Source organism: Protopterus annectens, chromosome 3.part0, assembly GCF_019279795.1.
Source record: "Protopterus annectens isolate FY-2018-M chromosome 3.part0, PAN1.0, whole genome shotgun sequence".
Lineage (NCBI taxonomy): Eukaryota > Metazoa > Chordata > Ceratodontiformes > Protopteridae > Protopterus > Protopterus annectens.
The window spans coordinates 452,048,787-452,071,035 of NC_056731.1; the positions used below are offsets into that span (position 1 = coordinate 452,048,787).

General features: G+C 38.9%; 1 protein-coding gene across 1 annotated transcript in view; it reads left to right on the forward strand.

The window, feature by feature from the left end:
* Positions 1-2,434: 2,434 nt before the first annotated feature.
* The window catches only part of LOC122796856 (homeodomain-interacting protein kinase 2-like), a 99,979-nt gene continuing 80,164 nt past the window's right edge, over positions 2,435-22,249 (forward strand). The window contains exon 1 of the mRNA XM_044065599.1: positions 2,435-3,261. Coding sequence (XP_043921534.1) covers positions 2,435-3,261 — 827 coding nt within the window. The remainder of the gene's footprint in view (positions 3,262-22,249) is intronic.

The following is a 22,249-nucleotide window of genomic DNA, read 5'->3' on the forward strand; positions in this document are numbered from 1 at the left end:
CTTTGGATGTCAGGCATAGATCGCTTCGAAGTAGGTGGTATGCAACTGAGTAGAGCTGGAGTTTTTTTTACCGGGCAGTATATGGGATCTGTTTGAGGTTCTCTTTGTGAGGTACTTTTGGGGTCTTTCTAGTTGCTGCAGGTGTCGGGTAAGGTACATCCCGAAAGGGGCATTGTATTCTATGATGGGCCTGATGAGGGATGAATAAAGGGGCACTCTTACCTCACTTGATCTAGATGTGAATCCTTTCGTGATAAGGTGGGCTATGTAGAAGGTCTTTCTAACCACTTTGGCAATGTGGTTGTCAAAGGAGAGATTGCTATCAACTTGGGTCCCCAGGTCCCTAATTACTTCTTCCGTACTTAATGCATTACCACCTATGTGGTAATTTGTGGGCACTTTGTTTTTGCCAAAGGGTATGACTATACACTTTTTGGCATTTAGCTTTAGGCCATGGCTCTGGCACCAGTTATCCATCTCTGTGAGACCTTTTTGGAGGATGTTCGTGTCAGCTGGAGAGTCAATTATGGTGCCCAGTTTGCAGTCATCTGCGAACTTGGTCAGCCATAGTCCTCCCATGTTGGTCTGTACCTCGGAGAAGTATATGCCGAACAAGAGAGGTCCCAGGACAGAGCCTTGTGGGACACCACTTGTAACTGGTTTCGAGTCTGACATGGCTCCAGCAATTCTGACTCTGTGGGTTCTGTCTTTGAGCCAGTTAGCAACCCATCTTGTGACATAGGGGTTTATATTTAAGCTGGATAGCTTGTCTATGATGCCCGAGTGGGGTATTGTGTCAAATGCCTTTGTGAGGTCCAGATAGGCTGTGTGGACTACCTTCCCTTCATCTATGGCCTTGGTGACTGTTTTGAAAAAGTCGACCAGGTTCAAGAGGCAGGATCTGCCCTTGAGAAAGCCGAATTGGGTAGGATCTAGTGTCTGTAGGTCCCCAATGTCTTTGTTTATGAGTTCCATGATGATCCTCTCCATGGCCTTGCAGATAAGGCTAGTTAGGCTTATGGGGTGATAGTTACCAGGGTCCATTGAGGCACCACCTTTGTGGAGTGAGACCACTGTTGCTGTATGCCATTCTTTGGGTACATATCCTGTAGTGAGGCTGAGATTGTACAGCAGTTATATGTGAGGGTTTATTTCTTCTTGGAGTTCATGTAAGTCACCATTTACCTATCCTGTGACTCTGCAGATCTCACTTAACAAGTGAGTGGTCATCCTAAATAGGGGCACTTGTATCCAATGCGCTTATCTGGCTAATAAATTAGAAAAATGTTTTTTCTCAAGCATGTAAAATACTTAGCATACCTGCTACACTAGGACTGCAAATCATTTTTCTAGCATTCATAAATATTTGGTGATAGGCTACACCAGTTGAGAAAGAGCTGCAGTGTCACCCTTAACAGCTAGCTAGTGTTTCCTTCCATATACCTGTTCTGTTTTGTAGTATCATAATTGTTAGGAATATGTTATATCCATGGAAAGCATCAATGAAAAGAACGGTGTACTCATCAGTTAATTTTAATTATTATGTATAGTGATAGTGTGATAGCCTGCATCAGTGTTTAGCTGGGTGCCAGTATGTAATAAAGGGGGATAGGGAAGAAGTAGGCCATGCAAAAAAATTAATAAATAAAATAAAAATAACCTTATGAACTTGCCATATTGCTATCACCCATTAAGGGAAACAGATGAGTGGTGCAGGCATCTACAGGAGCAGAGGTCAGTTGGGTTTATACCTGTATCTGTAGCTTTTATAGGTGTGATTATTAGCATCTATATCACTGTATTGAAGAAGCAAAATGTCAAATGCTCGCAAGAGCGAAAATGCCAAAATTCGAACTCGTTATTGTGGGGGGCTGTGCTCCCACACCCCTCCGCTAAATAAATATTCCAACTCCCAGATTGTACTACAGTGAGCAAAGGGCAAATATCCCAATCTTCGCTGTACGGTGATCTCAAAAATGGACCCTCGACATGGCACTATCGCTATTGTGAGTGTTCAACATTTTACTTTTCGATACGGTGATATAGACCCAATTATTATGTAAAGTTCATCAATTTGTGCGTAGCCGAAAATGAGCATTTACAGTATTAAGATGATCAGCATTAATGTTTTATACTTTGTGCAAAAGTAGAGCTGTGCACAACCGTCTTAAAATGTATAGTATGTTATCAACTTATTAGTTCATGTTTACTATGAAGTGAATGGACTGCCAAAAGGAGTAAGAAGTTTATTCATTCTTGCATTTTGCTCTGTGATGCATAACCATATAAAACTTAAGAAACAAATGGATCTTTAGAGAAATAATGACTTTTCTGACCATGTCTGGAGTGTCACATTTCTATGCTATGTTATATAATGTTAATATCAGACTATGTTATGTAATATCTGAGCAGCTTATTTCTTATTTATTTAGATATGGCCTCGCACACAAAGACATCATCTCCTCATTTACGTCAGTCATCTGCCAGGCATGTTACATCAGTTTCTGGACAGGAAGTTGGCAGTACACAGAAAGTGACTCCACAGTCTACAGTGTGCCCAGCAGAAAAGTGCCAAAGTCGTGGCCTAAAACGCAAGGTTGAAGAGGTTGAGAACAGAAATGCCATGCCAGTTATTGAGGAACATTCACGAGATATTGAAGACAAAGTCTGTGGTGTTGCAGTCAGAGCCAAGAGGCGTCGTTACAGCAGTGATAGTGATGATCTTGAGGTTCTTCAGTCTGCGACCTGTACCTACGAAGTCCTGGAGTTCCTTGGCTGTGGGACATTTGGACAAGTGGTTAAGTGCCGGAAGCAAGGGACCACAGAAGAGAGAGCTGTAAAGATCCTGAAAAACGATCCACACCTTGCCGGGCAGCTGCTGAATGAAATTCATAACTTGGCCCTACTAACATCATCAGGTGCCTACGAGTACAACTGCGTTCGTGCATATGAAGGCTTTCAGTATGAGAACAACACCTGCCTGGTATTCGAGACATTGCATCAGGATCTTCATACCTTTTTAAAACAGCAAATGCTCAGGCCCCTACCCTTCAATCATATTCGAATCATCCTTCATCAAGTAGCAACAGCCCTGATGAAACTCAAGAGTCTTGGTTTGATTCATGCAGACCTCAAACCTGAAAACATCATGATAGCAGATCCAGTAAAGCAGCCATATAAAGTCAAAATCATTGATTTTGGTTTATCACACCATTACTCCATGGCAAAATATCCAGCCTATATACAGACCAGGTGTTACAGGTAGGAATATTAGCTGTTTCTTTACCAGATTTGCGTATGGATATTATACATATAGACATATATATATTTATATATATATATATATATATATATATATATATATATATATATATATATATATACGGATCTACTTTGAAATGTCAAAAGCCCAGATAACCGAATTGCATTTTTGCGATATGAAAATTGCAAAACATTACACACTAGAATGGCAATTTTTTTTCCAGACAAGTAAACACTTGCCCAAACTTCAAAGAAACACACACCAAAGAAAATACCCCCCCCCCCGATTATATTTACCAGGTCCAAGATCACACTACAGCAGAGAAAGGGGCATGTTGGGCAAGTATTGCCTTGCCCTGGGAAAAATTCATCATTTGAGAATGTAATGTTTGTTCAGTTATCTGGGCTTTTGAAATTTCATAGGGGATCCATATAGATATATATATATATATATATATATATACAGAGAGAGAGAGAGAGGAGTGCTACAAAATTCTGGAAGCCCAAAATCCTGAGACCAAAATCTTGAAAGTTCAAAATACTGAAAACTCGAAATACTGAATCTCATAATACTAAAAACACACAAGATACTAACACTTAATATATTCCAGCACAAGTACATACAGAAACAAATAAAAGGCAAACCATATTACTCTTCTCCAAGTATAAGCATGGGGACAATCCCTCTTCACCCCCCCCACACCCCCTGCTACTTAAATATATCAACTCAGAGATTGCACTTAGTGTAGTGAATTGCAATCTTGGAGTTGATATATTTAAGTACCAGGGTGTGTATGGGGCGCAGCCCCCCACATAGGGGGTGCAGGGAGGCTTGCCCCCTGCTTATAGTTGAAGGATAATATGTAGGTAATATAAAGAAGTTATGTCCTTACAATAATGTTCCATCTGTGTTGTCGATCTTCATTCATTCTTGGCATCCCACCCTCCTGCCCCCTCCAAAGGACTTCTGGAGGTTCAGACACTTGTTCTGGGAGGCTTTTACAGTTCACCAAAGACAGGGCTTCTGTTATCCTATACTTTGGGTGTAAACTCTATCTAAGGTAATGGAGAGAGGGGCATTGTGGGTAGAGCCTTTGCTCGAGAGTTTTTGGCTGGCGCAAGATGTATAACGGCCGAGCCGGTTCCATGGAGTCGGAACCGAGTCCCATTCAGAAAGAATGAATGAAGACTGACAACACAGATGGAATGTTATGGTAAGTACATAACTTCTTTTTTTCTGTATATGCTTCTGAGCATTCCAGACATATGAAACATGTCCAAGTTTATGATATGTTGTCAATTTGCACACAACAGAAACTAGCTTGAATATAGGCACTGTGGATGTGTGTATTCTAGAACTGTTTAAGCATTAATCTAATCCATTGTCTTCAGGTTTGTCACTATATGCTTTTATATTTAGTGTTTGAAATGAATTGTGGCTGAAATTGTTTCGTTTGGAGCAGTGTACTACCCTTGTTAACCAACATTAAGAAGAATAAAATAAGTAAGACATTTGCAAATTTTACTCCACCCACAGTTACAGTTATTCCTCAGGCTCCACAGTCCCAGCCACTTCCTTTAATGACTAAGGAACAAGCTCTTTCAACCAGCTCAAAAACTAAGAATACTTCATCCATGGACCCTGATAATCAGATTGCCTGATTATCAGTGCCAAATATAGTCTTTCGGAACCCCTACTTAAACGTTTTAATTCAAGCATGTCCACTGGTTACATTCCTGAAGTGTGGAAAACAGCTGTTGTAATGCCATTAACAAGAGTGGCCCAGTCACAGACCCTGGTAACTATTGATCCATTAATCTCACTAGCTTCATTTGTAAATCGATAGAGTGCTATATCTTTGAATTCATTAATCTGACATTGAAACCTCATAACCTGGACCCTAATCAATTTGGCTTTGTCTTTAACCTCATTGATTTCTTTGAAAATATAAAATGAATAGTGGTTATCCAGTTCATACACTCATATCTAGACCTGACCAAGGCCTTTTACACTATTCTCCATTCAGGCCTTATTGATAGATTTACAAATCTGAATATAAATCCTTACTGTTGTGCAGTGGATAGCTAATTGGTTGTCTGACACAACTCATATGGTTTGAGTCGCAGGTGTCACTTCTGAAATAAAACAAAAATTACCTGTAGTTCTGGGCCCTCTCCTATTTGGCATATATTTTTCAGATGCTCAGGTCCACACTATTGTCCTTTGATTAGCCAGCTATGCAAACAACTGTAAATTGGGTGTTGTTATTCAATCTTCAACTGGCTCACAATTGCTCCAGCACAGATTAGGTCACATTAACAATTGGTTAGTGGACAGGGGTCTCAAATGTAAATAAAATGTAGCATAGTTCATTTTTGTAAACAAAACAGTGTACCCCTCCAGTGAGACACCATTTAAAGGTATCTAGACACTCTTGTTCATAATTCCTTATCATTTGACCATTATGTCTCCAAAGTATTTTGAAAAGCCATATGTCTGCCCATCTAATTTCCAAAGGCATCTCCCACTAGATCCAAAGAGGTCTTAATTTCTATTTATTCATATCTTATGATATCCATTAGTGACCTTTTGGCATGTATTTGTCTAATCATGTCACACAACTTGAGAGACCTCAGAGATTCATGACGAAAAAGATCAGTGGCCTCAAAAATCTTGGTTATCAGGAAAGACTGGCAGACCTTTCTGTGTGCTTAGTTTCCTGCAGACTTCTCAGTGGAGATCTGTGCCTAACCTTTTGAACCATGAAAGATCCAAACCTATTTGACCTGCTTTTTCTTTGCAGAATTAATGGTATCTCAAATAACCTGTTAAAGGAACTAAACCCTCATCAGCAGGTAAATAATACATGTTGACATGATAGATTCATATCTCAATGTATTCCTCACCTCTATAACAAACTTTCACTACATGTCAAGCAGAGTAGCACCCTTGCCATCTTTAAGGTGAGCCTAGATAACAGGAAATTCTCCCCCGGTCTACTTTGTCTTGCCCTCCTTGAGGCTGTGGGGAACTCTTGAATAGGGATTTTTGGCTGGGCTTGAAATGGTCTGCAAACTGATTACCTAGTACTTACTAATGAACAATATTAAGCATTGAAGTTCAGCCTTTCCGTTCTAGTACTGAGTATTAGGCAGCCAAATTATACACTGCCTCCAGGTTTTCTTGCTTATCACCATTTTACAGTTAGTGGTGCTTAGGTTATGCTTTAAGGTTTCATGATCAACTATGATTTACACATCAGTGTTCAGAATATATTTTGGGGTTTCATGACCAACCATGTTTTACACTTATGCGTTCAGAATATGTTTTCAGGTTTCATGACCAACACTGTTAACTGTATGCCTAAAACTGACCTGTTGTCATTAGCTCATCATCTCTTATAAAGCTTAGAGCTAAAGTGACCATTAGGAAGCTCAGCCACATTACCTATTACTGGTAAGAGACTGTGCCCCCCATTAATTCATTTTCCTCTTATCTTGTTATATGAAAGTTTGCCGTGACCCATTCAGTCATCTGGAGTAATTTTAAAAGTTACTAGAGAATTAGTGCGCTTGATATGTAAGGGTAGCCTTCCCCAGAAATGAGTTAGGTCCATATCATATAGTGCTTATGTGGTAGTATAGGTTTAGGTCTGCACAGCAGACGTTTGCTTTATTACTGGTTCTATTTAGGTGGAAGAGTTAAGAAATTGCTGAGTCATTCACAGCACAGAAGGCTAAGCAGAGATTGCCACTTGTGGATTCTGTATGAAACTGAGCAGAGGGACAGGGCTTTTAGTCTGTCAGAGTCTCGCTATAAGTACTGAAAACTGAAATCATCTTTTTGGTGCGAAAACATGGAAGACTAGTAAGGTACATGCCAAATAAGGTGTTAATTTGATGATAGGCCTTGGAGTGGCACCTCCCATGCCAGCAGTCATTGCCAACATAAACTCTTTTAGCTGCCATTGTTAACTGCTTTTTCTATTGCCGTGGCTTAGAATAAAATTCTTTCTACTGATATAACTGAAATTTTATTAAAACTTGCTGGTCCTGGTATGTAAATTCGGTGTGCATGTACAAGGTGAATTTCGTGATGGGGAAGTCAATCCAAGCAGCCAGGGTACATTTCATAAATTCCAAGCATTCTTTGATTTCATCAGATTCCAGTTACTTTATAAGTGGATCTTAGCTCAGTGACGTTTGTGGACATCTCCTGCATTATGCCTGAATAAATAGACTAATTCAATTTCTTTTAGTCTTTTATTGTTGGATTCTGCATAATCTTATAGTTTTTACTTTTATAACTTCCTCATAATTCTGGGCAGTTTACCTTGCCTTCTGCTTTACCTGTCTGTTTGTCTGGTTGCTTAGCAATCTGTAGAAGTGAACTATCTGCCACATGGTTGGACTGAAGAATATTTTCACATTATTTTATTATTTGTTTCTTTGATGTCAGTTATTTTAGCCAGCTTGTAGTTTTCTATTCCTTCCAAATTCTTGTATGTGTTTGCCTTCTTCAGCCATTTATAATGATTTTTCTTACTTGTCAATATTTTAGAGTGAGGGAGCGCTACAGGAAGTTACCTCTGTCTGTGCACTCTCTTGAATCCCCCATGCACTCTAGTTTTATCCTTGAATATCTGTATTGCCTCCATTATGGCTTATAATGGTCCATTTGTTTTCCATTTTTTGAGGTATATGGATCATCATTATAGCACTAAAATATATTTTGCAGTATGTAGCTGTACAGGTAGGCTTTCAGGGGTGTTTTCTATATTTACAGATGACTTCCAGCAGCATAGCACATGTTTTAAGCAAGCTGTTATTGGATGGCTGCTTTTAAGCAAAGTTTTCTTCACATCATTTCCTGTTTAAATATTTCAGTAAATTTGGATTTCCTAATAACTGATGTGTCAGTTCTTCATTCCGTCTATGTTTTGTTTTTATAGCTGTATACACTGCTTTACAGCCTTAATAAATGAGCAGGCTGAGCAGTGTGAAGGGGATTTAATATTTAATGGATTGTGTTCCGCCTCCTAACTTTGGTCATGTTTACATTGGAAGCTTTCTTATGTAGCACCCATACGCCTCCTAGGATCTTGCTGTTTTTAGTGCTTTATAGATTACCCACAGCCCTGATATCAGTGTTGTCAGTTCAGAGTGGATTTGTTTTATTTTTTTTCATTCCCGTGTTTAATGTAGTCATGTTGGGAGAAGTAGCCCTATTCAGTACCCATGTGCCTTTATGTACACTTATTCCACATGGAAACTAGAAACTGGATGTTTTGTTAATAATGAAGGTACTGTTGCATACTATTAGATGGTACATGTGGTAGAACACAAAATCTGTGTGTTTTGTACATGTCCCCATTTTCTGCCCCTGTTTCTGCTGACCATTAAGTCACTGCCACTGTTCATTTGTTTCCCATAACTATAATGGAAACAGACCACTTACTGTAAAGGATAAACATAATGGTTGCTTTAAAATAAAGAGATTCGGTATCATCATGATCTTAAAACAGTAGGTTAAACATCATTGTGATGCTCCACACTATCCATATTTTTCTAAGGCAGTTTTGTTTTGGGTTGCTGCTATTGTTAACTGCTTTTTTCTGTTGTGGGGAAATAACTTGAATATTGCTCCATTACTGCAATAGAAAAAATGTATTCTGACATTCTGGTATTATATGTGAAAATATATCTTCTAAGAAATAAGAAATGTACTTTATCTATATCTATCCTATTCTTCTTAAGGTCTTTAACTATATAATAATGAATGGTATATCAGATTTGCATTGGAATACTTCGAAAACTATTCTAATTCTGAAAAATAACAAGGACAAAACCGATCCCCATAATTATAGGCCCATTTCTTTATTTAACGTCGATATTAAGATCTTAGCCTCTTTACTGGCCAACAGATTGAAAAAAGTTTTACCGTCATTAGTCTCCTTGGACCAAGCAGGATTTATGTCTCACAGATACGCATGGGATAATACCCTGACACTGGACTCCCTTATACTTTTTACCAAAAATGATAAAAATCCACTCTATGCACTAACTCTTGACGCGCCCAAAGCTTTTGACAGAGTAAACTGGAATTTCCTTTTTCAAACTATGACCTGCTTCAACATACCCACTGCCTTTATAGACATTATTAAAATCCTATATAAAGACTCTTTCACCTATTTATGTATTAATAAAAACTTATCCAAACCCATAAAGATCGAAAATGGTACAAGACAAGGGTGCCCCTTATCCCCATTTCTCTTTAACTTATTCATAGAACCACTTTTTTATACATTGCTCAAAATACCTTTCATATGATCCCTAAAGTTCTAAATACTAAAGTATTATTGTCTGCCTTTGCAGATGATCTTGTTCTCTACTTTCAAACACCTAACACAGACCTTATAAAACTAGTCAATTCTATCAATAAGTTCTCGTTGGCCTCGGATTATCAGATAAATTCCAAGAAAACGCACATCTTTCCTATAAACCCTTCAGCTCATAAACCTTATTTATTTCCTGATTCTCCTTTTCAGACAATCTTTGACATCAAATATCTTGGGATTCAGTTTGAACATAATCAACTCTCGACATTCCAAAATAATATGGCCAGAGTCTGGTCAACAATAATGCTCGATCTACGTAGATGGGAACTAATGAATCTCTCGCTCCTTTCTAAATCAGTGATAATTAAAATGAATATACTTCCTAGGCTTTTGTACCAATTTAATGCCACGGACCAGATAATCCCCAAATCCTTTTTCTCCAAAGTCAACAAAGAATTAACCAAATTTATCTGGTTTCCCAAATCAGTTAGGATTTCATATTCCAACTTAATATCCCCTAAAAATAAGGGTGGCTTAAGTCTTCCGAACCTCCATCTCTATTATACAATTATTTCTGCTAACAGACTCCTGTCTATCTCGAACTTAAATTTTAACACATACAACTCTTACCCTAATTGGTCTAAACTTTGGTACCAACACATCTTAACCAAGAAGATTAATCCAGTCGCCCTTCCTTTTCTTTCTATGGATGTTATAGATACTTTAAAATTATCCAAGTGTTTAAAACAAAAAGTTAACTCTTTTCAAGATTTGCTAAAACTCATTAAACTTGACAGTGTTTTCCTGTTACTTCAACCCCTTCACTTAAATCCTAATATTAAGTTAAATAACATGACAATTAACCTTTCTAATTTCCCTCTTATTAAAAACTTTGTAGTCTGGGATATTCTGAAATATAAAGATGAAACTTTCACTAATTTACGCAAAATTCTCAAGGTTAATTGTAAATACCTAACTATTCTTCGTCAGTTGCGAGAATTAGTCACATCAAAATTTGCCCATATCAAGCCAAATAAACAAGCTTTCACCAATATAGACATAGTCATTCAATTTCTATTACTTCTGGAGAATATGCTCTCCAAATCATACAAACTTTTAACTTCCATAATTCACGATTCAGACTGCCTCTTCTCCAAATATTGGGATAAATACAACTCTCAGATATCTGAGAACCAGAAACTCTCTGCTATAAAAAATACTTTAGACTGTTCCCCCTTCAAGAAACTTTTCTACACCCAGTTAATGATAAATAACAACGCTTATTACACTCCCTCTAAACTGAACAAGTTTGATTCTAGGAAATCCTCCTCATGTCCATGTTATTCCTTTCCAAATGTTGACCTCCTACATGTTCTATGGTCTTGCCACCATTCACATAAACTCTGGACCTCATTGAAAATCCGCCTACAGAAAATGGGCTACCATAAATCCACTCTCTCCTGGGAATTAGCAATCCTCCACATTCCCACTAGAGGTCTTTCTAAATTTGACACTCATGTGTTGGTTTTCATATGCTCGCTTATGAAATTTTATATCACCAAAAATTAGCTTGATCGTACTAAATTATGCTGGAATAACTTTAAGGTTTTGGCCTATTCATACATCTCAGCACAAAAAATTATATTGAAAAGCCCTAAGAAGATTGCCCTCCTTAAAAAAGTTTGGGGAAAAGTTTTAGATCTCATTAGTAGTGAATAATAATTCTGATTCCTTCTCTGGTCATGTAGACCTTGTTTTCCTTTTCCTCCTATATACTTCTCCTTATCTTAATGTACTCTTTCAATGGTTGCATTTTGGTTAACACTTGTATATATTGTATATATTTATCAGTTTTTGTTGTTTGTGTTTACATGTTTGTTTATGTTCAGTATTTTCACCTAGTTTCTAAATACCAATATTCAATACATTGTGTTTTTTTTTTTTTTTTTTTTTGTTGATATGTTATGAATCAATAAAAAGTTTTTGGGAAAAAAAAAAATCTTCTAAGAAATAAGAAATATTTTACGGTGAACCAAAAAGTGTGATCTGAAAAATACTCAACTTCTTGGTGCAGAAGGATCAGTCCATGATTATGACCCAGATAACTCAAGATCTTGTAGTAATCTTAGAGCTGATGAATGGGGAGGGAATGGCCTCCAGTTTTTGTTCACCCCTCCCATGAGGAAGAGGTGATTTGGTCCATTTCATTGTCATGGTTGACAAGCAGTCGTGTGGCTTAGAGGAGTATGCTGAACAGCAGCCTTCATGGGGCATGTGTCCAGGAGCGTGTCTGTGTCAGAAGGGTGTGGCAGGCCCTCATGGGGTATCAAATACACATGTCAGCCTGTGGGACAGGGCACTGGCAATGGTGTTAGGACCTTGAAGAAGAGGGGAAAAATCTCTGAGCTCTGCATTACAAGAGATGTGGCTTATGGGGGCAGAACGTCATTGTAGCTCCCTAGCCACAAGACATTTAGGGTTCTCCCTTGAAACATAGGAGGCTCTGGTCTTGTAGGGCTGAAACTAGACCCTCAGGCTTTTTGAAAAAAGAAAGGCACAGTGTTCTTTGGGCATGCTGAAGGAAGGTGCAGGTAAATAGTGAAAAACTATCTCTGTGGCTGCCTTGATAACAGCCTTCTTTGGTCATTTGCTGCTTACCACTTACATTATCGGAGAGGTCATTTTACCAGGGTAAATGAAGCTATTCAGGACATGTGGTAGAGGGAAATGATGGCTGGCAGGTTAGACAAAACAAGCAGTTACAGAAAAAGATCACAAATTCATGTTTATACAAAGTTCATCTTTTTGTTTTCGAATGGAGGACAGTTGAAACATAGGAGGCTCTGGTCTTGTAATATCATATCAAGTCTGGTCAGTTCTGACCTTGGGCTGATACTGAAATTGGTCAGAAGTGATGAGTGCTCTAGTGTAGGAAACAAATTCAAATAAATAAATAGTAAATAGCAGAGATTCTAGTGGAGTGCTGCTATTTACTATTTATTTATTTGAATGATATGATATGATATTAAATAAGAGTATAATAACGCTGAAGATGACAGTAAAATAGTACAATGGTAGAATTCTGCTTTGGATATATAATAATTTAAATATATTAATTTACGGTATGTGCAGAAGTTTCAAAACATTTGAGAATGTAGAGTAAAATATATTAGGTATATGAAATGATCTCAGATGAAGAAATACAGTTGAGAAGAATTAAAGGAGACTTAAGTGGTGTGACCTGAAGGCTAACAGGTACATTCTACTTAAGTAACTAAATGTGATTTTTAGTAGAGAACACAACTTGAAATAAGACGATGACTTTAATTTTAAGTGGGAGGGACCTCTGCGGTCCGTACCTGAGAACAGAGAGTACATGGTCAGAGATATGTAGCTCGGAGGGTGGGGGGTGTTCTACGGCCTGTGGTTCGAGGTTCTTAGGATGCATGTGGGGGTTATGTCTTATTAGCTTTGAAGTTAAAGGAGGAAGAGTATGTTTATGCAGGAGTTTGCACAGTTATTAACCTAAGACCAGGTCCACTCTTTGGTTAACTGGGAGCCAGCCTGTCTATTTTAGGGTACACAGTGGTGTATATTTCTGGGGAGTATGTAATCTATTATATATTTTTTTCCTACTGTTTGAATAGTGATGGAGTTTTTATTATTAATATAACATAAAGAATGAATTTGAGTTGAGAGAATAGGATTCCTTTTCCTATTGCCAAGCTGGTGGAGTGTGAGAGAGGGATATTTTTTTGTGCCCAGAAAAGTTGGGGATTTTTTGAGTTGGGGGGGGGGTCTAAGGAGATACCAAGAAACCTAGGAGGAAACTTGTGCTTATATATATTGATTGATATGTGCTTATATCTGCAGAGTTTCTGTTTAGTAGCAAAAAGCAGAGATTTAGCTTTGAATATATTAAGCCTTTTTTTTGTAGTAATCCACTCATAGAAGAAACTGAAGTCAAAATGTAGTTCTTGCTGTAAGATAGTTAAGGAGTAGTTGGAATGGTACAGTTCCATATCATCTGTGTGTAGTAGGAGAGAAAGGAAAAGAAAAGGAAGACCAAGAAATGGTTGTTAGTCCGATAACTTTGGAACCAAGCGATGGAAGGAGTCAGAGCTAATTCCTAGTTCTGAAACGTGAATTATAAGAAGAGTGATTGACTAAGTCAAAGGCTGTGCTGTGGTCTACGAAAACTGCACCAGATATCATGCCTTTGTCCGTTGACATGAGAATTTTATCAGAGGCCAAATATCTGTAGCCCAACTCCTTCCTAACCATAAGCTATGTTGTTATTTATTTATTTATTTATTTGCACTTTGTTTACTGGGAAAGTACACTGGGCCAATCAGAGCCCATTTTCAGTGGAGGCCCAGGGAGAAAAGCTCCATAATTAAATAGAGTAGTAAAATGCATTGTATAGTACATTCATTCAATAAGCAGTGATACACAGAGTAGATAAAGCATTCCATTCAGGAGTAAATACAATAAGTAGCTTAAACATATAGTTCGATAACAAATAAAGATAACATTACATTAAAATTTCTAGGACTTAGAACAGTGAGGAATACAAAGAGCAATATAAGATGGCAAAATAGGAAGACACCACTTATACTATGTATATTTAGGAGGCTTGGTATATGTCCAGACTAAAGTTTAAGGAGGCTTGGTACATGTATATTTCAGGGTAGAATATAGGTAGTCACGTAACAAAGTTTTGAAGAAGGTAGGGTTTTTTGGTTGTTCTAATTGATAATGGTAGAGCATTCCAACTTTTAGCTATGGAGCAGGAGTAAAGGAGCTGACCGGCTGGGAGGTTTGGCTTGCTTACTTGCAGTTGTTGCTGATCTTGTGATCTAAGGGGCCTTGTTGGGGGGTAGCAGATAAATACTGAGCTGATGGCAGGACAATTTTATTCATTTTTATTTATTTATTGGCATTTGTTAACCGGGTTGGCTTGTGGCCCATTTTCAGAGGTGACCCGAGGAGAAAAGCTCCAATCAAAAAGGTGATATACAATTAAAAAGCAGAATACACCATTTCACAAATCGCAGTATTTAAAGCAATAAATAGAAATATCAAGAATCGTTTTGCATGTTGATCAATACACTAATGTAACATACAGTGTGTGTTGTAGCTGGTAGAAAGCAGGCACAATAGGTTGCATAGGAGAGCACACAATAATGTATACACAAACAAGTATTACTTTACAAGAGTTTTTTAAGCAGCCATTCACATTTGGGAGAAAAAACAGTAAGTGACACCTTACGATAACTGGACATAACAAAAATAATTAAGTATGTTGATCAATATATCAAAATAACACACAGAGTGTGTTATAGTTAGTAGAAAGTAGGCTCAATAATTCACAAAAAGAGCACACAGTAATGTTATATACATAGACGTGCATTTTAAAATAGATATTTGTGCAATCATTCACATTAGAGGGAGAAGCAGTAAGAGACACCCTAGAAGGAGTGGTGCAGGAAATATGGTGGTGCAAGACATAGGGGGAGAGAGGCATCAGGGTGGGTGACAGAGGACTTATGTTGGGTCATAGCAGGGACAGGTCTTAGAGTTATGAAGGTGAGTCTTTAGTTCATTTCTAAAGTGTAGGGAGTGGGTTATGGAGCAGATGTGAAGGGGAAGCTTGTTCCAAGCCTGAGCAACAGAGTGTTTGTAAAGTAGTTTGCCTACAGTTTTTTTTTTGGTTGGTAGATATCTAGTAGGTTCTGGTTAGAGGTACGGAGGGGCCGAGTTGGGGTATAGGGGGAGATCAAGAAAGCAAGAGATGGGCAGAGTAAAGGTTTGTAAAGGATAGAGTGTAGCATTAAAAACAGAGATAGCTGCAGTTGTTGGGGGAGTTCAAGCCATTGGAGAGAGTTTAGTGAAATACAGTGATGTGCATTGTAAGGGGAGTTAGTTATAAACTTAGCTATTTTGTGGTATGTTTGTTGGAGTTTGTTTAGTGTTGTGACCTGAATATTGGTGAGAACTGGGGTGGCATATAGGAGGGAGGGAAGGAGGAGTGCCTGTGCTAGGATGAGTCTAGAGTTGGGGGTTAAAAATTTTTTGTTCCGATGTAGTAGGCCCAGTTTCTGATGTGTTTTCTTTATACACTGAAGTAACAAAGTTTTGAAGAAGGTAGGGTTTTTTGGTTGTTCTAATTGATAATGGTAGAGCATTCCAACTTTTAGCTATGGAGCAGGAGTAAAGGAGCTGACCGGCTGGGAGGTTTGGCTTGCTTACTTGCAGTTGTTGCTGATCTTGTGATCTAAGGGGCCTTGTTGGGGGGTAGCAGATAAATACTGAGCTGATGGCAGGACAATTTTATTCATTTTTATTTATTTATTGGCATTTGTTAACCGGGTTGGCTTGTGGCCCATTTTCAGAGGTGACCCGAGGAGAAAAGCTCCAATCAAAAAGGTGATATACAATTAAAAAGCAGAATACACCATTTCACAAATCGCAGTATTTAAAGCAATAAATAGAAATATCAAGAATCGTTTTGCATGTTGATCAATACACTAATGTAACATACAGTGTGTGTTGTAGCTGGTAGAAAGCAGGCACAATAGGTTGCATAGGAGAGCACACAATAATGTATACACAAACAAGTATTACTTTACAAGAGTTTTTTAAGCAGCCATTCACATTTGAGAGAAAAAACAGTAAGTGACACCTTACGATAACTGGACATAACAAAAATAATTAAGTATGTTGATCAATATATCAAAATAACACACAGAGTGTGTTATAGTTAGTAGAAAGTAGGCTCAATAATTCACAAAAAGAGCACACAGTAATGTTATATACATAGACGTGCATTTTAAAATAGATATTTGTGCAATCATTCACATTAGAGGGAGAAGCAGTAAGAGACACCCTAGAAGGAGTGGTGCAGGAAATATGGTGGTGCAAGACATAGGGGGAGAGAGGCATCAGGGTGGGTGACAGAGGACTTATGTTGGGTCATAGCAGGGACAGGTCTTAGAGTTATGAAGGTGAGTCTTTAGTTCATTTCTAAAGTGTAGGGAGTGGGTTATGGAGCAGATGTGAAGGGGAAGCTTGTTCCAAGCCTGAGCAACAGAGTGTTTGTAAAGTAGTTTGCCTACAGTTTTTTTTTTTGGTTGGTAGATATCTAGTAGGTTCTGGTTAGAGGTACGGAGGGGCCGAGTTGGGGTATAGGGGGAGATCAAGAAAGCAAGAGATGGGCAGAGTAAAGGTTTGTAAAGGATAGAGTGTAGCATTAAAAACAGAGATAGCTGCAGTTGTTGGGGGAGTTCAAGCCATTGGAGAGAGTTTAGTGAAATACAGTGATGTGCATTGTAAGGGGAGTTAGTTATAAACTTAGCTATTTTGTGGTATGTTTGTTGGAGTTTGTTTAGTGTTGTGACCTGAATATTGGTGAGAACTGGGGTGGCATATAGGAGGGAGGGAAGGAGGAGTGCCTGTGCTAGGATGAGTCTAGAGTTGGGGGTTAAAAATTTTTTGTTCCGATGTAGTAGGCCCAGTTTCTGATGTGTTTTCTTTATACACTGAAGTAACAAAGTTTTGAAGAAGGTAGGGTTTTTTGGTTGTTCTAATTGATAATGGTAGAGCATTCCAACTTTTAGCTATGGAGCAGGAGTAAAGGAGCTGACCGGCTGGGAGGTTTGGCTTGCTTACTTGCAGTTGTTGCTGATCTTGTGATCTAAGGGGCCTTGTTGGGGGGTAGCAGATAAATACTGAGCTGATGGCAGGACAATTTTATTCATTTTATTTATTTATTGGCATTTGTTAACCGGGTTGGCTTGTGGCCCATTTTCAGAGGTGACCCGAGGAGAAAAGCTCCAATCAAAAAGGTGATATACAATTAAAAAGCAGAATACACCATTTCACAAATCGCAGTATTTAAAGCAATAAATAGAAATATCAAGAATCGTTTTGCATGTTGATCAATACACTAATGTAACATACAGTGTGTGTTGTAGCTGGTAGAAAGCAGGCACAATAGGTTGCATAGGAGAGCACACAATAATGTATACACAAACAAGTATTACTTTACAAGAGTTTTTTAAGCAGCCATTCACATTTGAGAGAAAAAACAGTAAGTGACACCTTACGATAACTGGACATAACAAAAATAATTAAGTATGTTGATCAATATATCAAAATAACACACAGAGTGTGTTATAGTTAGTAGAAAGTAGGCTCAATAATTCACAAAAAGAGCACACAGTAATGTTATATACATAGACGTGCATTTTAAAATAGATATTTGTGCAATCATTCACATTAGAGGGAGAAGCAGTAAGAGACACCCTAGAAGGAGTGGTGCAGGAAATATAGTGGTGCAAGACATAGGGGGAGAGAGGCATCAGGGTGTGTGACAGAGGATTTATGTTGGGTCATAGCAGGGACAGGTCTTAGAGTTATGAAGGTGAGTCTTTAGTTCATTTTTAAAGTGTAGGGAGTGGGTTATGGAGCAGATGTGAAGGGGAAGCTTGTTCCAAGCCTGAGCAACAGAGTGTTTGTAAAGTAGTTTGCCTACAGTTTTTTTTTGGTTGGTAGATATCTAGTAGGTTCTGGTTAGAGGTACGGAGGGGCCGAGTTGGGGTATAGGGGGAGATCAAGAAAGCAAGAGATGTGCAGAGTAAAGGTTTGTAAAGGATAGAGTGTAGCATTAAAAACAGATAGATGCAGTTGTTGGGGGAGTTCAAGCCATTGGAGAGAGTTTAGTGAAATACAGTGATGTGCATTGTAAGGGGAGTTAGTTATAAACTTAGCTATTTTGTGGTATGTTTGTTGGAGTTTGTTTAGTGTTGTGACCTGAATATTGGTGAGAACTGGGGTGGCATATAGGAGGGAGGGAAGGAGGAGTGCCTGTGCTAGGATGAGTCTAGAGTTGGGGGTTAAAAATTTTTTGTTCCGATGTAGTAGGCCCAGTTTCTGATGTGTTTTCTTTATACACTGAAGTATGTGGAGGTTGTATTTAATTTGAAGTTTTTTTAAGTTAATTTGAATTTGAAGTTTTAAAGATCATTTTGTGGCTATAGTTTGTCGCAAGTAGGAGAGGTATTGTGGGAGTTCAAGCCATTTTAGGGAATGAAGAGCAATGCAATGATGGGTAGATTATCTAGCATTAGTAGCAAATTGGACTATTTTGTTATAACAGGTCTCAAGCTTATCTTTTAGTAAGGATTGGAGGTTAGCACCTATATGAGTGAGGGGGAGCAAGTAAGTTGAAGTGAGGGTTCGTTTAGTACAGGGGCTTAGGAATGTATTATGTCGATAGAGAATTCCTAGCTTTTGATGGGTTTTGTGAATATTATATTGTATGTGGATGCAATATTTGAGGTGTTCATCAATAGTTTTTGTAAGAAGGTGGTATTTAGTAATATATTATGTGAGTTGAATACAGATAATTTTCTCAGAGAAGAGGGTTCAGAGAATGGAAATGAAGCTTTAGTGTGATGGCTGTGTGCTTTGTTTTTGCTTGAGTAGTATTTTTACTATGGCAGATATCCATATATTAGGCATGGTATTGGTCGTAAGACAAAGATAAAATTTGTGTTTTAGGGGTGCAACAAAGAAGCCACAACAGAGGTAAATGAACCATAGATGTAGGTCGAATATACCTGGGTGGCCCACCAACTGTATTTGTTCCAGTGAAAGGATAATGTCCTTGGATGAGACCTGCCAAAAATAGGGGAGAGGAAGATATTGCGGGTGTGGTGGGGGTGTTTGCAACATATTTGGGGGAGTTGCTAAATTGCCTGTGAAAATCATCTGCAGACAAGCTGAAGGAAGTACTTAGGTTACCTCTTGTGAGGTTTCTGACTGCCATCCAAAATTCCTAGGACTGTACTTAAGAGAGTTTTGAAGGTATATCATGGAATGACTTTTATGTTCTAATGGCTTTTTTGGCCAGGTTCCTTAGATCAGCATACTGCTCCTTGTTTTCTAGTGTGGGATTAGATTTCCTGAAGTGCTAGGATTCACCTTTGAGGAGGGATTTTAACACATGGGGTTAGCCACTTCTTGGGTTTGGGGTTTGAAAGTCAAAAAATGGTGTCTATCTTGTAGACTGGAAAGTATGTAGGGAGCGCACCTGCATTGTTAGCCTCTGGGGTGTCTAGACTAGGTGCCTAGTCCATGGAAGGGAGAGTTAAAGAATGTTTTGTAATATTAGTACTAGATTTAGATCTGAAGGAAATTAATCTTAGATCTGATATTGTCCTTTTTCTCCTTTCCTTAACCAGTTGGGGTCTCGGATTCAACTTATTCCACTTCAGTAGTCTTTGACTCCTTAGCTCAAGTTCCTCACCTTATCCATAATCCTCTCCTTAGTCTGGATTTCTTCAGATCTCATTTGCTGCTTCAGTGTCTGGATGTGGTCACCTGTAGCTTGAGTTTTTTTTGAATTAGATAAGTTGTTTTTTTCTTTTTTCCCTTTAGTGTTGTAACTGTTATATTTATGGTAAGAATAGAGTTATCTTCGTATTCTACGTCCTCATGTTCCTGTTCTTGTTTTCTGCTATTTTAGTGCTGTAGTTGGACCTTAGTTCTTCTTTTGGTAGTCAGTTGTGAGACACACCTGTTTTTTACCATTGCTGGTATTTCTACTTTTAGCATCATTGGTATTCTTTTTCTTCTTGTCTTCCTTGCATTTCTCTCCTTTTGTACTGTTATTGCAGATGCTACTGTTGTTGTTACTGTTGTTGGTTGGTTCAAGATGTCTGACAAACCAACTGGTTTTAAAAAGTATTCATCTCATGGGCACACGATTCCAAATTCAGATGCTCTCTCTGAGTACATGCATTGCCTTGGAGAAGGGCACTTTAACACTGAATGTGAGATTTGTGCTGGATTTAACTACCAAGCATTTGTTGAACACAGAAATAACCTAGTTTTGAAAGACCTGTTCCCATCTTCCTCTTCATCTTCTGGAGCTCTCCCCTCTTCCAAAAAATCATTGCAGAAACTCAAGGGGGATTCTACTGGTCAGATTAAGGATTCATGGAAGCTTTCTCCCAGTCATACTCCTCCTCCTACTTTGGGCTCCGCTCCACCCAAAGAGATTGCAAAATCTTCAAATGCGACTTGATCCAGATTGAAATATCTGTTCCATAGATCACCTAGATTCTCTCCAGATCTTATTCTCTCGAGGCTGAATTCACTGTTCATACATAAGACACGTTGATAGGATTCCAGACCGTTCTCAACTTCTTCATCCCTCAAGTCAGCTAGTAACCTGACAGAAGTAGATGTGGACAGAATGAAGACAAAATATCTCAGAACTTGGCTTCAGTTGGGAGTCATTCCATCTGTCTCCCATTGTACCAGTGAACCTACCACCAGCCCAGTCCTAACTTTTGACTCTTACTTCGATCCATCACTTGATTTTGGAGTCTTCGGACCCCAGAATTCTGACTTTGTCTGTGCCAGATCATAAGGCCTGGCCTTCATTGACTCAGACACATTTTCTGATCCAGAAGGTCCTGATTCTGTCAGAGCCAGAGGGATCTCAGAGCCATAGCATTGGTGCCAGATCCAGGGGTTGAGTTTGACTCCATTGTCTTCTGAGCTGTTCCTTCCCCTTGGAGCCTTGGCACTGGACACCTTGGCTTTGATCCATCCTAGGCAGGAGGTTTCAGTAACTACCAGGTCGGTTCTTGGTTCCCACATGACTCCTGCCTTTTAGGTAGTATAGAGAGCATTTTAAATCTCTGTGGACAAGACATCTTTCCCCACCTTGGGTCTGCCCCCTCCACAACTGTTTACTTTGGATGCTCAGTCTTTTCATCCTGTCCAATTGGGGCAGCCAGCCCAGTCAAACCTAGAGGCACTCTTCATCCAGAAATCTGCTCCCACTTCTGAGCCTTGACAGACAGCCCCCTCGGAAGTGTACATGCAAAAGGAGGCACTTAGATTTCCTGCAGGAATCTTTGACAGAAGACACTGACTTTGATGAAGGGTAGTGGTCCCCCAGATGACCCCTTGACAATGCCTCTTTTAGTGAAATCCTCAAAATTTTGAAACAGAAAGTAAGCTAGTCTTCTGCCCCCACCCTGGAGGAGTCCGTGCTTCTTGAGGCATTCAGAACTGGCTCAGCTATGTCCTGGATAGTCTGTTTAACAGATGAAATGGCAGACCTTGTTTCCTTCCTGCTGGGCTTGGAAAGATCTAGATGTCACACAGCCTATCCCCAAGAAGCCAGATGAGAATACTTTGCTGTGCAATAGTATTGTGCCCATTAGAGGAAGGGTCCCCTAGTGGATGCTATGGTAGTAGCATCAGCTATTAAGAAAGAACTTGGTGAACAGATTTCTTTTGTCCATCCCTTGAACAGTGAGTCTAGGCCTTTGGACAGATTTGGGAAGGATGGTTATGTGTCATTAACTTTCGCCCTGAAGTTGCTGAGCTATTTGGCACATGTTACGAGATTTTAGATTAACTTGATCAAGGAGTTTTCTAGTGCCCTCTCAGGGTCCATGTCTGTGGAGGACAAAAAGATGGTTTCTTCACAACTGGCCATCCTTCACTCCCTACCAAATGCCTCCATGAGGCTGATTTCTCAAGCCTCAGAGGAAGCTTTGAGAGCTGCAGGTTTAAAGGTATGCTTGGATTGTACCTTTTTGAATTTTTGGAGCCCTTCAAGACAC